The following is a 15,834-nucleotide window of genomic DNA, read 5'->3' on the forward strand; positions in this document are numbered from 1 at the left end:
GGTACTTATGCAGATTGTTGCTTCTATTCTGCTGGTAATTTTTCTTTCCACTGGCATTGAAACAGAGTTTATAATGAAACCAGCAATCTTTATACATTTATAGATAAACTGTAAAACTTTTATGGCAGTCTTTATATAGAAACTAATGGTCTTTCTTGTACAGAGTCTATGAGCATTGTGCAAACATTGCACACAGGGAAAAATAAAAAGCACTTTCTTTGTGTCATTGAGAGTTGTGTGATTGGAGAGTCGTTACACAGTGCTGGCCACTAATGGAGCAAAAACCCCCTGTCTTGGAAAGTCTGTGTGCACTAAGGGGACTGAGCTGCTTCAACAGGGATGATTATAATCCAATCAGTTATTTCTGAATTGCACATAATATTCTGAGTATAAACTTTTTACCTTACAGGTTGCACACACAGTATGATAAAACCTGTCATAAGAGTAATTTAAAATAAGAGCTGTCCTTTCAGGAGTAGCTGAAGAAGTTGGGTGGGAAAGGATGAGCAGTTAGTCATTTACAAAATTAAGAAAAGTGCTTCTGGTGCTTTTTGTCTTTAAGCTGGTGGTTGAAGTAGCTGCTGCACATGATCCTATTTGGGAAAGAGCTGAGGTGGAAATGTTGGGTTTCCTGTTTATGCATCATTGATAGCATTAATTGATTGTCTTTTCACTTATGATATCTGTGTCTTAGAAGTCGTGGTGCAGGGCAGGAGTGGTAAAAGTGCAGAAAGCAAACAGTAATTAATGTTTTGAAGGAGCTCAGGAGGTTGCTTGATTTTGTCCTGAGAGTACCTGAAGTAGTGTTGGACTCTGGAGTCTGTCTGTGAAAACCACACCAAAAGCCAGTGTCCAGAAATCAGAAGAGTTCTGAGTAGAAATAGAGGAATAACTGGGTTCAGCTGTGAGGAAGTGCGTCCATGCCACTTTCTAAACCATTTCAATTCTCTTTCATGAAAAATTTGAATCAGTGTTGGAAGTTTGCTAAACACAATTTGATTTTACTACAGATGGTTCAGCAAGTGCAAATATTACTGGCCACAGTCGTATGGCCTTTGTTATACAAGAGGTCAGACTAGATGATCATAATGGTCCCTTCTGGTCTTAAAAATCTGTGAATATATGAATAATTTAAAACCTGTCCTGCAAACCCTTATTCGTTGAGGTGGTTATATTAAAATCCTGTGGGACTGCATGTGTGAGTAAAGGTTGTGGGATCAGGCCTAGAGTGAGTAATCATTATCACTTTTATTTAAATGTATTGATAAAAGTATAAAATACTCACTGCAGGTAAAGCTGGGTTTCTTTAAAAGGGAGATGCTTCAGCAGTATTATTCTATTTGAGTTTGATGAGCCAGTCAGCATCAGAATAGTTTTTGAAGTTGTCTTGTACCAGGCTCCTGAACCATTTCAAAATTACTGTTTAGAGACTTGTAATATGTAGAAAGCATCTTTGTTTTGTTTAGGAAGAATATGAAATAACATTCAGGGTCCTGCTGGTGGGGGTTTGAGCATGTTAAAGTACGGCCAGCCCTGCATGTAAAGCTCTTCCTTGCTGTGCCTGCTGGTGGTGTTTGCAGGGATGGGAATTGGGAGGTGCTGTCCCTTGCAAAGGAGGATTTGTTGGTGATTGACAGATGACTCTCACTGGTATTCACACACTCAGCCCTTCACGTGTGAGTGGACAGCAGCATGGAAGTGGTGCCATGGTGTAGGGACAGGTTGGACATTACCCTTGTTAAACCAGGGAAGTCCAAAGTGCTTTGCACTTGGAAAACTTCGGATTCTGAGTTTGGTCATCTTTGGTCATATCAGCTCTCCTTTCTTCAAGTGAAAACCACTTTTGAGAGCAAATGAATATTTTTATAGCTCTCAGATTATGGCCACAATTCTCTCTAATACATTCTCGTATTTGAAAATCTGAAAGTTGTAGAAATTCTGATAACTTTGAAAAGCTTTATCCTCTTATAACCATCTGAGGTGATCACTGACTCCATCTCATCTCTGCAAAATATGTAAAAGTTCTTCTTGCCCTGTGGGCAGGAGTGTCCTCATCATACTCATCATTTTAATCTTTTTTCTTTAGGGAATTTTCAAACCAGTGAGATGGGAATGAAACAAGGCCCTGAGAAACAGGGCCTTGGGAAGTTTCAATGTTGGTCAGCTGTTGCCCCCTTTGGGATGGTTGTTTAGTTTTGTTACACTTCCTCCCTGCAACAGGCAGCTATTACCTGGGTGAGGGAGGTGTTAAATAACTTCCTTGGTGGCAGCTTCAAGCAGTTCCTCAGCAGAGAGGAGCATCTTGGGCACAGCAGTTGGACACCTGTGAGCAGACGAATCCAGGGGTTGTGCCAGCTGCTGGTATTTGATAATACTGTGACAGCTGCATCCTGAGCAGTCAGATTTCAATTTCAGGTAGCACCTCTCAAAGTGTTGTTCTGGTTTCTTCTAAGTCCACTGCCACTGATGGGACTGGTTTCCTCAGTACGTGTCAGGAATTAGGCGTTTGCTCAGTTGCTGGTTTGGATTCCCAGTCTGTAGCTTATTCCTGCTGAGGGTGTCCCTGATAGGGATTTATGGCATGAAATGACAAAGGGAATTCAGAATTCTCTTTGGTAGCCAGTGCAGGAAGAAATTTAAGTCTAATGTTAATCTCTCACAGTTTTTAGTGCTTTGAGTTTCTATAAAAGACCTTTTCAGTGAAATTACTTAGTTTTGCAGTGAGAGATGGTAGAATTTCTGTAATATGGAAATGGCAGAAATGTGATTCCAGAGGCGTCATGTGCACAGAGGCAGAGGTTGGTGACCAATCCTTACCTTGTCCTCTTAAGCACAAAATTCTGCTCTTGGCTTTAAGGTGTTCCAACATTGCAAGTTTCTGCACATCCTTTTTCTTGAGCAAGAGATGGGAGTTGATTTTTAATATTTACTATTTGTTGAACTAAGTTGTTTGTTTGTTTCTTTCTCTCTTTCTCTCTTTTTTTCTTTTTTTTTTTTTTTCCTGGCTGTTGATAACATCTTAGGGATTAATTTTTCCTTTAATTCAGTTTCCCATCTGTTGTGCCTGGATGTGGCAGAAGTGTATATGAAAATTTGCACCCAGCTAGAATAGATTACAATCTTTAAAACAGTCAAAACTATTTGTGGGTTTTTTCCTACCTTATAGAAAATTAATCTCCTGTTGGGACTGAACTACAGTGCAGATTTATAAAGGTGTAATATAGTCACATGGGCGGGATTTGATTTTAGGTTTTAATTTCAATTTGAAACTCTGGCCTTTCTCTTTTAACATGTTAGAATTGTGAGAATGAATTCCTGTGATTTGCATAATCTGACTAAGGCAAAGATCAAATCTGGTTGTGTATATGACTGAAAATCTAATTGCAACAGCGCTGTCTCAATAGTCTCCTGTGATGATAAAGTTTGTATTTGACGAGCAGAGCTCTTTTTTGGGTGCTGGAGCAGACAGTGCTTCTGAGTATTTCCTTGCCTGTACTTTGGGGAGGCTGCACGGTGGATGGGGCAGTGGTGATTAGCAAAGCCTGATCCTGCCCAGTTATGTAAACAGAGCATTTCTTCCGTGCACATCTTGTTAACTCTCCGCTGCAGACCTTTATTGGTGCTTCTTCAATAATTTCTTTAAACTATGCAGTACAGATTCCTTATTTTAGCACTAAGACTTACAAAGGCTTCTTTTAGCAGCCTTTAATTTCGTACTCGTGTATGTGACATAGCCTGTGGCTGTGATCTCTGCTGTGAATCTGCAGTTGTTTTGGGATGAAAGCAGAAGGCAGCTGGAAACTCAGTAGCTACATCTAGCTGTCTACCTAGAGAAGGCCTTGATTTCAAGTTTATCTAAACAAGCTCGACTAATCCCAACTATCTGGGGGGATCCACTGTCAAAACAAGCAGCATGGCCCTAAGGCAAACACAACCATACAGAAATGAAGGCTGGGACTTCCAATACTCTGATGACTGCATACTGGAGGCTTTTTTCCTGAAAAGAGAGTAAGAGAGGTACAATTTGCATAATGCCTTTTCATCAGGAACTTTTGGAAAGCTGACAGAGGTCCAGCTTATAGCGCTGTAGCCACAATACAGAGTCTATAGGAGAATCCTTGAATGACCTGACCATATTGAAAGAAAAAATGAAAGCATCGAAGTATAGCCAAGTGAGTGTGGAAAAGAGGGCTGGTGCATTGTCTAACATCTGCTCTACTTCTCGTTAGTTTTGTTCTTCGGTATTCTATGTGGACTTTGGAGAAACCTAAGACAGCCTAACATGAATCCTATAATCTTCCTTCTGAATATTTATGTAGTGTGCCAGCCTCTAAGCTGTCCTTTGCATCTTCCTACTTCCCCCTCATTTTCATGCTCTCAAATGAGGCCAACATTTCAAAAGCTAAATAAATGTTTGTGAATGTTTATAAAAGATTTGCATAAATTTGTCCTTGTTTGACAAAGATCACTTTTTTCTTATGCCAGTTCTGAAATATTTTAAAGGTTTCAGTGCTTGTCTTGACAACAAAGTCCTGCCTCAGAGAACAATGATTGCTGATTAAGTGGGTATGTGCTCGGAGCTGAATAGAGCGATGGAGACGACGGCTGAAAGGGCCACTCATCTTAAGCCAGAATTATAATATTTAACAAATGCTAACCCAAGGATGGATTTAAAGCTTTGGTTTTGGTGCAGTGTACCTGTGCAACTGACTTAAGGGCTGAGCAGGATGTGATTATCTTTTCACAGCTAATAGTTCTCACCTCATTTCTGGTAAATCTGCAAGTGAAAATACTCCTCAGTTTTAGTCATTAAATGTTTAAAATATATTTAATTGAATCAATGTTCCAGCTCTCTGCTATTGACACTTCTTACCTTTACCAACTGATCACTGTTTATGCACATATTGGACCTGATTTTTTTTATGCCTGTTAGTATTTTCCAATTCTTTGTGATTTAAGACTGGAACAATTATTCAACAGTACAACACTAGCTGTACATTTTTTTTTACTTAAAATCTATTTCCCTTAGAATGAAACTAAATCTCTGCTTTTACTGAAGGGGTTTTAAAGACATTTTTTGTGGAGATCTCTTTGAAAAACTGCTTAAATATTTAGTTCAGCTTTACTTTCAGGTTTTTTTTCTACTGAAGAAAAGTAATAGTCGTTCCTGTTCTTTTGTTCTATGACTTGAGAGGTTGAAGTTGTCATTAAGGCAAAAACTAGAGCTACTTCTCTGACACAGTTTTTATCACATCTGCTAGGCCTGTGTCCCAGGAGGAGCTGAGCAGAGCCCGGAATTCAGCATAGGCCCATTATCTGCTGGTTTTGCGTGTGTTGTAAAAGGAGTGAGACCTCAGGGAGGCTTGGAGCCTCCTCCCGTGTAATGTCCAAATCAGATTTGAAGGACTGGTGGCAGGAAAGCTTTGGCCTTGGGGTGTGAATTCTAAGAAACAGAGTCACAATTAGGTTTAAAAAATTCAGGGATTTTGAGCTTTATCTTGAAATATGTTTTTAGTAATGCAAGGAGAAAAGTTGCCCATCTGTGCACATATTTTGTACGTTTAAAATATTTAAATGCTAGCAGGCCACAATATGCTTTGGAAATGTTATTTATCTCCTGCTCTTCCTGTTTCCAGGTCTGTGGATATGCGTGTTGGGGTTGGTTTGTTTGTTTGTTTGTTTTTAAAACATCATTTTCCTGAGAACAATCATATATCTTCAATGAAATTATGTTATTTTGTATGGCTGTGTTCCCTTGCTGACCCTCAGACTTTAGGAGGAAAATCCTCCCCTAATTCAAGCTTTAGAATTGCTCAGAAAGAGCTGATGGATTTCTGGAACACAGAACAAATGGATAATCTAGTGCTATAAAGTTGTATTGGAATACCAGTAGAATTCAAAAATCAGAGATTAAACTAAATTCAGGCAATTTAAAGTCATTCTGTTAAGCAAATTATGTCCGGATTTTTTCAGGTGTATAACATTCTTTTAAAGAACTGATGAAAATAATTTCTTAAAATATTTAGTACATTACAAAAATCAGTAATGATCAGTGCTGAGGGTTAAAAATATTTTATTGCAAAATCAATGCAATATGAAATTTGACATAAATATTTTAAACAAACAATGATTTTTTAAAAAGAATCTGTGTTGTACCAGTTTTCTCAAAACTAGATAAACCTTTAGAACTTAGAGAAATTTTGGGTTTAAGGTTATTGTTTGCTTTTTTGAATTCTTAAACATGTTGTTCCCTTGCAGTGGTTCACTTAATTAATCATTAGCTTAAAATTCCCCATATAGATAATCTAATATCTAATATATAATAATAATAATAATATAATAAATAGCAAAAAGATTATTATTATTGTTATTGTTATTATTATTATTATTAGTGTTAGTGTTAGTGTTGGTGTTATTACTATATTAAATATAAGAGCAGTTTACAATTCTGTGGATATAGGAGGGATTAATGGACAACCAACATTTAATCGGATAATATTTTGTTTCAGTTAATCTCATAGCACTTTTTAATGCCATGCTAACATTTCTGTAGTGTTTAAATTTGATGCTGCTTCTGAGGAGCAGTAAAGTCACTGGTCAAGTGGGGATGCTGTTCTCTGTGCCCACATACCCTGAGCCCAACTCTTCTGGGCCCTCCTTGTTCTCCAGTTTCTCCTCCATCCTTCCTCAGTCTGCTGATGTTCTGGGAAGTCTCTTGGTGTCCCTCCCTGGCAGAGGGAGCATTTCATGCTGCTTTGCTGGCTTCAGGTGCTTTTCAAGCTGGGTGAGATGAAAAGTGTTTGTATTTCCACCCTCTCTGTGTTGCATTTCATTTGCAGCAGCCTCAGCTGTACTTTGCGTCAGGTGTAAGGGCAAGGAAATGAGACAGCAATCCACTTTTTTCATCATGGAGTCATCTCTTCTCTATGGAAAACTTCTCTCACTGACCATGCTCCATTCTCTTGTAACGTATATTTGTGGGGGTTTGGGGTTCCCTCCTTTCCCCCTCCCATCCAGGATCCACAGCTAAAGGTCCAGTCTCTACTCTGGGTGGTCCTTCCAATTTCATCTAGCTTTTCCTCAGGTTTTCCATTACAGGTTCCCAGCCTGTTGGTTTGTGTGGTATGTTGTTTCCCTGCTCAGACTCACATTCCTATATAAGTGTCATACTTATTCATAATCATTCAGCATTTTTCACGGATTTCCTGGTATTTTAATTTATTTTCTGTCCAACTTCTCCCTACACTTCTTGTTCCCCTTTGCATCTCTGGTGTCTTGTGCGTCTTTCTAGGAGCAGATACTTTGCAGCAGACCCTTCTCTGGCCCAGCTATTTGCACATCATTTATCAGTGCAGTTTTATTTAATTGCAGCTGCACGTGGGATATTTGTTAGTGATGTTCATTTGAGCAGAATTGAAGCAACCCACTGTATTTAAAAGAATCTGAAGTTGTTCTGTTGATTTGGAAGTGGGAGCATACGGTGAAGGGTTTAAAAATAAAAAAGACTGCAGCTACAGCTTGCATATTAAATTCACAAGTGAATGTGCACATTTTCTCAGCATTGTTGAGCTTTCTTTACTGTTTGGTTGCAACAGAGAGATGGTTTGGGACACGAGCCCGGTGTGTGTTGTGTGTATTTCCCAGCCTGGCTTTCCAAGTCTGTCCTGTGCGTGTAGGAAAGCCTTGCAGAGCCTGCCTCACCTTCAGAGGTGGCTGTGACACAAAAGGGCTAAGCGCAGTGTTCCTGCCTCATTTATTCTGAAAACTTTGCTACTGAAACCAAACTTAATCAATGAGCTCTGTGTTGTCTCCGATAAGTTATGTACTGGCTTTATTGATTGGGAAGGATTTCAGAAAACCCGTGTGGGGTTTATAATGTCAGCAGTGTTTTGATTATGAAAAGAGTTGGAACCTTGGGACAGGGAGCCAGGTGGTGCCTGTGCTGCAGCCCCCAGTGCCGCGGCTGCGCCGCATCCCCCGGGACACGGTTCATGCCCTGCACTTTAGCTCTGGTGACTGGCTGCTGGAGATGCGCTTTTTGCTCATTAAAATGTTAAAAATCAAACTGCATGTAAAAAGATTTGTGAAAATATAAACTTGGGGATTGATCCAGAAAACTGGTGTGTGGTCCCCTGGAGACCCCGGCGGCAGCTCCTGGGTAATTTAAGTTGATCAGCTGCCCGTCCTGGGTTGCTGGGGGGGTTCTGGTCTTCTTTTTAGGGGCTTTTGCTTTACAGGCATTTATGCAGCTTTTTCTTTAGGAAAATAGACATAAGGGAATAAAACAAGAAAACAGACTATTGATACTTCCTCTGTGCTTCATGTTGGGTAAAAAAAAATTGATTGTAAGATGTTGGCGTGGAGTGATTCTAGGTTTTGTTTTGTTTGTCTGAAATCATAAAGAAATGAAGAATTTTCTAGGTCATAAGTAATAACCCGCCTATAGAGGTTGGGTAGGATGTTGTATATGAATTATGTAGGTACTGCTTACCTTTCAAACTGAGGAGTATTTAAAGAATTTTTAAAAAGCAGCATTATATTTAGAGTAACGAGCTTGCAACTTGAGCAAAAATGGGATAGTTCTCCAGTAGCTGTTTTTCTTACATGCAAGAGATCAGCAGTTTAGCTAATTAAAAACTAATTCTACATATGGCATTTATATTCTTTTATTAGTTACCATTGAAAAATAAATCTGCGGTTAACCTGTGCTAGTCTCAGTTTTTTTGGTTGTGAATCGAGCCCGATAAGAATTGGTGTATAATGAATGGCAAATTATGTCCAATGACATTGCAAAAGCCAGATAATAATATCACTGTAAAATATTTCTTTAAAAGAGAAAGCAATTTAGAGGAGTTCAGAGCCAATATATGGCCTGTTTACGTGAACATTTCCTTTGCTGCATTTAGGAAGCTGTCAATATCAAGGAACAAGTGCAGAGTAAGTTCTGTGTACTTCTCCAGTCACACAATGCTGGTGAGATGCTGAATGTTTTATTATGTGAATGGTTTTACTTGCAGTTACAGGAATTATTCAAGTCATCAAAATAACGGACAGAATATATTCTGCCATTTTGAGGTGACTGATGGCATTGTTTTCTAACACTATTTTATTTCAGACTTTTATGTATCTATATGATTTTGTTTCTAAAAAAGTAGATAAAGTCATTATTTTGAGGACAATGTGTATTGAAAAGGCCAATAAAGATACAGGTGCTTTGTTCTCCTGATATTATAATTTCACAATTTTAGAATTATTTTGTAGGGTTTTTTTGTTTGTTTGTTTTTTGGCATTTTGCACTCTAAGATTTCAGTTGTGGCAAAGGACCACTGTGTAATAGTTAAAATTTGTCCAGATGCAGTTTTTGTGCCTGAGCAATTGGAGTTGTTCAGCTTGTGAAAGTCAGTGAGATTCTGCACCAGGGGAACCCGATCATATTAATGAGACCTTTACTATTAAGGCATTATTTTGTATCAAAATAGAGATTTCTGCAGTTTACTCTGCAATCTGCATTGCTCCTTTCCAAGTTTCCTGCTGTAATTCAAAGGAGGAGACGTCTTTGCTCTACATGGCATTCTTCAGTAGATCCTTTCTTGTTCTTTAAAAACAGGAGGTTGTTAAATAATCTATCAATAAACTGTCAAGAAGTCAAAGTTTCCATATCTGTTTTTGCCTGAAATCCTCAGAACTTGCCACATTTTAGTTGTCAAGAAACCTCCAAAGAAGAGTGTGAGCAGTTGAGCCTGAAACCACGGCTCAGGATGGGCTGTGCTTGTTTGAATTATGCAGGAGGAACATGTTCCTGCAAGGGAGTCAATATGTTTTGTGCTTCACTGGAGAGGTTATTAGATTGATGGAGTTTATTTGGGAACAATGGCATTTGGCTTAGAAATAAATGAAGCGAAAAACATCTATTTAGTTATTGATGATAATTTATTGCTATTGGTCAGAAAAGTGTTGCTTTTATCAGAGGGTTTGTTGTTTGTTCAGGGTTCAGAAAGCAGAAATAGAATTTACACTTCAGGACCTGAAATATTGAAGTGTGAAGGAGAATGAGCAATGAATTTGCTGTAGGAAAGATCTGCAAACTGAGACCTTTATGGTGTCTTGTGAATTCTTACAGAATTCAAATTTTGAAGATCTAATGGTTTGATTTTGTCTACAAACACAACTATTTTGGGACTAACATGTTTTCTGGTTTTGCCTCTTTAGTGACTGTATTTATTTAATGTTTTAAAGTTGAAAATCATTCATTTATCTGCTGATCCTGTTTTCACTTTTCACGTTCATCCTTTTCTTTGCTCTCATGCTTAAACACTTTTCTGTTTGTGGTGCTGTTTTCCAGGTTCTAGAAAATGCTTTGTAGGTTAAACAATCTGTATCAATTTTAATGCACATTATACTAATCAGTCTTTTAACTCTGAGATTTCCTTTCTAATAGCAGTAGGCAACATTAAACATTCCTGCTATGAGACCTATTGGCTTCATCTTTTGTTATTTATCTTGCTGATGTTAGGAAGTATTCTCTAATCCCCCAGACCTCTGTTCCTAGGTAACAGTCAAAAGCTGTGCCAGCAGAAGTGGTCCTGCCAGGCCAGGCCCATGTGGTTTGGTGTTATTCACTCTGATCCATATGGTCAGGGTAGGGACTGTCCCCAGAGAGGTGTTAACACTCAACAACCCAACCTCCTCCTCCTCTTTGGAGAATTGCTGGATGGCTCCTGCTGCCTGCCCATGTGTGAATCTTGATTAATTTTTCATTTTTAATGAAGTTTGATCATGTTTATTATTTCACATGATTGACTGCCTGGTACTACTTCCATGTAATTGATAAAGCCCATATTTCTTCATCTGTCTCTTATTTCTTCAGGGCAAAGTTGTGAAATTGTGTGATGTGGTTAATATTAGATTTATTGGTCCCCATAGATGTATAAATTATCTTTTTTTTTTTTCTGTCTCTTTACAGGAAGTTCTACAGACTCTGACCAAGTTTTGTTTCCCCTTCTATGTGGACAGGTATTGTTAGCTTTTCAAACTTTACAAGAAAATAAGCTTGTCAATAAAACCCCTGTAGAAAATAAAAGCCATACCATTCATAGTGTTCTGTCTGTGTGACTGGGACTTAAAGCACCTGAGTGCAAATTACAGTCTCAGAATCACTTTTTCCTGCGGTTTTTATGGGCACCATGAAACAAAAAGAAGTTTTAAAAGTTGGAGTTGTTCAGTGGCAGCACTGTGAGGGCGTTTTGTTTTGCTTCTGCACAATGCTTGGATGGAAAATGCTTGGGTAGGAATTGTCAAATATGCATATGAATATCAAAGCTTTGTCTGCTTATGCATTTTATTTCTTAATTGGTGGATTTGGGTGGAACAATTAATGAAATGCTTTACATTTAAAGGCCTCTTGATGTTGCTGGGATGCTGGTGCTTTACTTGACAGCTATTTAAGGTGACTTCTGATTTGTGGGGGGAAATTGTAAAGTGAAAGAGAGAAGATCTGAGAATATTTACTTCCTGTAATTTAGGAAACTGTAGAACTTTTTTAGTTTTGTGTTTACTTTGAGTTATTCTTGATGGTTTCATGAAAAGGACAACTGAAATTTTGAAAGGCTGCACCAGCGCTCATCTCATCTCTGAGCATCACTTAATTGGTCAGAATGACTTGTCTTCATCAGCTGAGACACAGAATGGTTTGGGTTGAGGGAACCGACATTTACTGTGATTAAACTGCTGCAAGTATTTTTCTCATTTTAGGATTTGGAATCCCTGTTTTACTGCTCATCCTTTTCATTTCCTAAGGGGTAGAAGCACAGAAATACTCATACATCTTTCTCATATATTTGTTTCTACTAGAAATATTTATGCTTTCTGTGTGTAGATTTATTGTACCTAGGGGTTTTGTTTGTTTTGTTGTTTTTGGTTTTCCTCAGCAATATAACATTTTGAAAGATAGAACACTGAAAACCCATATGGGGTGCAAATGAGAACATAATGAAAAGTTATTCCCATTTCTGGATCCACTTGTTTGTCTGAATATCACAGATTGTCACTGAAAGACTGCAAGCCAACCAGTTTGAACATAAAGGAGACATTGTCACCCAGAACATACTTAATAATTTAAGATGGAGAATGGACTTCCCACACTGCAGGAGGCAGAGCACACCCCAGGCTAAGGCTGTGGCAGCTGATGGAGGTGCTCGTGCTCCTTCTCTTCTGGATGTAAAATCATGTCAGTGGTGGTGGCACTGAGTGTTCTGGCTCTGTGGCACAGACACTCCATTCTTTTGACACTGACTCTGTTCATGTGTTGTGGCCACTGGTCAGAACCCCAGGGACTGGTTGGCCATTCCTTCAGGCAATGCACCAGGAGTTTTCTGCTGTTGTGGTGCTGGAATGAGGCAGAGGCTCTTCTCCAGCTGCAGGAGTGCAGAGCTGCCAGGATTGTGTTAGTCAGGTGTAGGTGCTGGGGGGGAAGTTATGGAAATTGCTCCTCCTCTTTCCCTTTCTTGCAGCCCTAACTTCTGTCTGCCCCGTTAGAGATGAGATTCCATCCTGTGAGGCTCTAGATAAACCTTCTGCCCATTTGAAAGTAGAGCTGTGAATCTGAAGGGTTGATATTAAAATCTTTGAAAGAACACTTTTTGTGTTGGGAAGTTTATCCTTCCCTGTGAAGAACTGGCGCCGAAACTTAAGCTCAAGACCTGTCAGCAGGGTTTGGTTTCTCCAGGTCATGTGAATGCAGGATGCTCCAGGTTTGCTCTGGAGGAATTCTCCAGCTTGTCTGAGTTGTTTAATAAACAAACTTCTCCCTGCTGCTAATGAAACATGTTTTTCCCCCCTGTTCCATAGTTTTAATTGTCAGCTCAAATGCTGTTTCTCACACATGCTCTGCTCTCAACCTTGTTAAAATTAAGCATATAATCCCCCTTTAAAACACCATACTAAAATCACCATAGTAACATTACATCCAAGCTTTACAGATAAAACACACCACCAGTGAGGGATTTTTGGGTATCCCCAGCAGCTCTGTGTGGTTTATGGAAGTAGTTGCTCTGCTGACATTTAGATTGCAGGAGGATGATAATACTTACACTGGCTAATTCTCAGACTACTGCAATGCTTTAAATATCTGTCTTTTTGTTCATCTTCATCACTGCGTGTTTTTCCTTCCCTGTTTGGAATCCACTGAAGAATTCTTCTTTCTAAATTGGGCAGTGACATCTTTCCCATTTGGATCCAGCATTCATTTCTACAAGTCTGTTTTTCCTTTGTTTCCTCTAGGCACTGAGTGTTGTGTACTCTCCCACAAAAATTGTTTTTTTGCATGTAGCATCATAGAAGAGAATATTTTAAGGCCTGTGACTGTTAGTTAAATGGCCTTGAATTTACCAGGGTATTTGTTGCAGTTGGTGGGAGTGACTTGCAAAGCTGCATGTCAGTGCAAGTCAGATTTCTCAGTTCTCAGAAAACCTAAAAAAACCCCCTAGAACATGACCTGAAATAAGACTTAATTTCCTATAATTAGAAATATTTTGGGTTATATGAGAGAACATGGGGTTGGTTGCTGGCTGATAATCAGAACCATTTTCTTTTAAAGATAAACTCATTATTAGTATCCTCCCACACTTAAAAAATGGGAAAAAACCCACAGCCACACCGCCCCCCCCCCTCCTCCCTCATCAAGCATATTTAAGGTTCTGGAGGGTACATACTTTTTGTTAATTTCTCCAAAAAACTCTGCTGAAAGAGGAAATGTTATAGGTTCAATGACTTGGATGTGATACTTGACACAGAGTTAGCTCAGCAGTAATTTTTCTCTCTTGCTCTCTGTTTCCAGCCATGCCATTAACCAAGTTGGGCAGAACTTCACCTTTGTGCTCACAGACATTGACAGCAAGCAGAGGTTTGGGTTCTGTCGCTTATCTTCGGGGGCCAAGAGCTGCTTCTGTATCTTAAGGTAGGTCTGTGGTTTGGTTTCTGGCTGACTGCAGGAGCAGTGTTTGACTTTGCAGTTACACTGCAATTACCATTTCCAGCTGTTCAGAATTATTTCCCTATCTGGTCCTCAAAGTCACTGCTCTTCTGCACAAGTGGTGCAAAATCCCTTGCACTTGGAGTTCCTCTGTAGATAACTGTATTTGTTTGTAGTCAACATTCTGGAGTTAACAACGTGGAAAAAAAGTCTCTTTGCAGTAATTTGATATGACATAGCATGATGGCAGCTGTTATCTTTAGCTGTCACAACTGATCTTGTTAAGACATTTTGTGGACATTTGTACATGCAAGTTCTATTAACAAAACATCTGTTGGTAACTGAGAGAATGTCACTGATGCTCTTCACAGCCCCAGAGTTTGTATGTGTGAGCTTTCCTCTGTCCTGTTGAGGGTTTTGTGAAATTTGGCATAATAAAGACTGTCAGTGGAAGCTGGAACTATTCATTTCACAGATGGGTCAAGAGATCTATCAGAATAGTATCAAACTATCAGAATAGTTTTTTATAACTTCCCACAGCCATGTTGGAATTCAGTCCAGAATTGTTTATTTATATTTGCAATATAAATGATGGAAGTAAAATCAAGGAAATGATGCAAGTAAAATCAATTTTGATGTCTACCAATATTTTAGTTCCATTAAGAATATCCATGGATTGAAGATTTACATATGGCAAATGGTTTGTCTTGTTTTAAACTAATTTAAGAATTTTCTACTTTCTGTATTTTGTGTGTTCACGAGGAATTGGAAGTTCAGGAGCAGTAGCCCAGGTAAAGCCAGCACGGAGGTGACCGAGGACAGCCAGGGAGGTGACAGCACAGCTGGGGCTGAAGCCTCCCAAATGAGAACACTGCTCTGTGAGCAGCTGGACACATCTGTCAGGGCCATCCCTGGCTGGCTTTGCACAGGACACAACCAGGGTGAGGGCAGAGGAGCATCTCTTTGTCCCTGTGGGGCACCTGAGAGTGGGACCCTGGCTGTGTCTGACTGGATGTGCCCCTCTGAAGCATTCCAGGGGAGACACTGCAAAGTACAAGTTCATGTCTCCTTGCAGGGGTTGCCCACTGCAATGACATGGAATGGGAGCTTAATATTTGGAGAAATTGTTTTGAGATCTACCCAAATTCCTAATTAATTGAGTAGGAGGCAGAGTGACAGGTGTTCTCACAGTATCTTCTTCCCTTCTGTCTTTGCTCTAGCAGACACTGCAGCTATTATTAGCTCTGGCAGTCCAGCAGCGGGGACTGTATCCTGCAGGCAGGAAGGTGCTTCCCAGCTCTTCCCACAGAGCTGCTCCCCTGTGCAGTCGGGTGCTGATTCCCTCAGTCTCATGTGGGCAGTGTATGCTTACAGAGGGTAACTTTGCCTGCTTAATGTCAAATTAAAGGAGAAACACACTTTTAAAAAGAAATCTGAATGAGGAATAGTCTGAGTCCCTTCTTGATCCCTCCTGGATAAGAGTTCTTTGCTGTCAGCTCCCTTATGTTGAGTGAGTGCCAAAAAGAAATGGAGGAGTTCTGTTGTAGTTAAATGCCTTCTGCTTCAACTCATAACCAAAAAAAAACCAACCACAGTGGATGAATTGGGACTCTTCACTTCCTTCCTGTTGCTTCTTTCTCCTGTGCACTGATGAGAAAAGGAAAGTTCGTCATTAATGCAAGTTCATGCAAGTTTTAGAGGATAATAAAGAGTGTAAAACAGCAATACATGAAATCACTTCCTCCATTCCCAGGGCTGCAGCTCCCATTATTGATGTGAATCTTCTCAGTGTCCTTTACATAGTAAAGGATGGTGCATGATGAATGGGTAGGGGAAAACATGCTGAAAAATGTGAGAGCAATAAG

At 39.5% G+C, this 15,834-nt stretch overlaps 1 protein-coding gene across 5 annotated transcripts in view; it reads left to right on the forward strand.

Annotated features, from left to right (window-relative positions):
- The window catches only part of DENND1A (DENN domain containing 1A), a 153,587-nt gene that overhangs the window by 34,641 nt on the left and 103,112 nt on the right, over nucleotides 1–15,834 (forward strand). For all 5 annotated transcript variants that reach the window (XM_005529246.3, XM_088065948.1, XM_014257980.2 and 2 more), the window contains exons 4-5: nucleotides 10,964–11,013; nucleotides 13,835–13,954. In XM_005529246.3, the coding sequence (XP_005529303.2) occupies nucleotides 10,964–11,013; nucleotides 13,835–13,954 (170 nt within the window). The remainder of the gene's footprint in view (nucleotides 1–10,963; nucleotides 11,014–13,834; nucleotides 13,955–15,834) is intronic.

Source organism: Pseudopodoces humilis, chromosome 22, assembly GCF_049639895.1.
Source record: "Pseudopodoces humilis isolate 2021_Gansu_Grassland_sample_001 chromosome 22, ASM4963989v1, whole genome shotgun sequence".
Lineage (NCBI taxonomy): Eukaryota > Metazoa > Chordata > Aves > Passeriformes > Paridae > Pseudopodoces > Pseudopodoces humilis.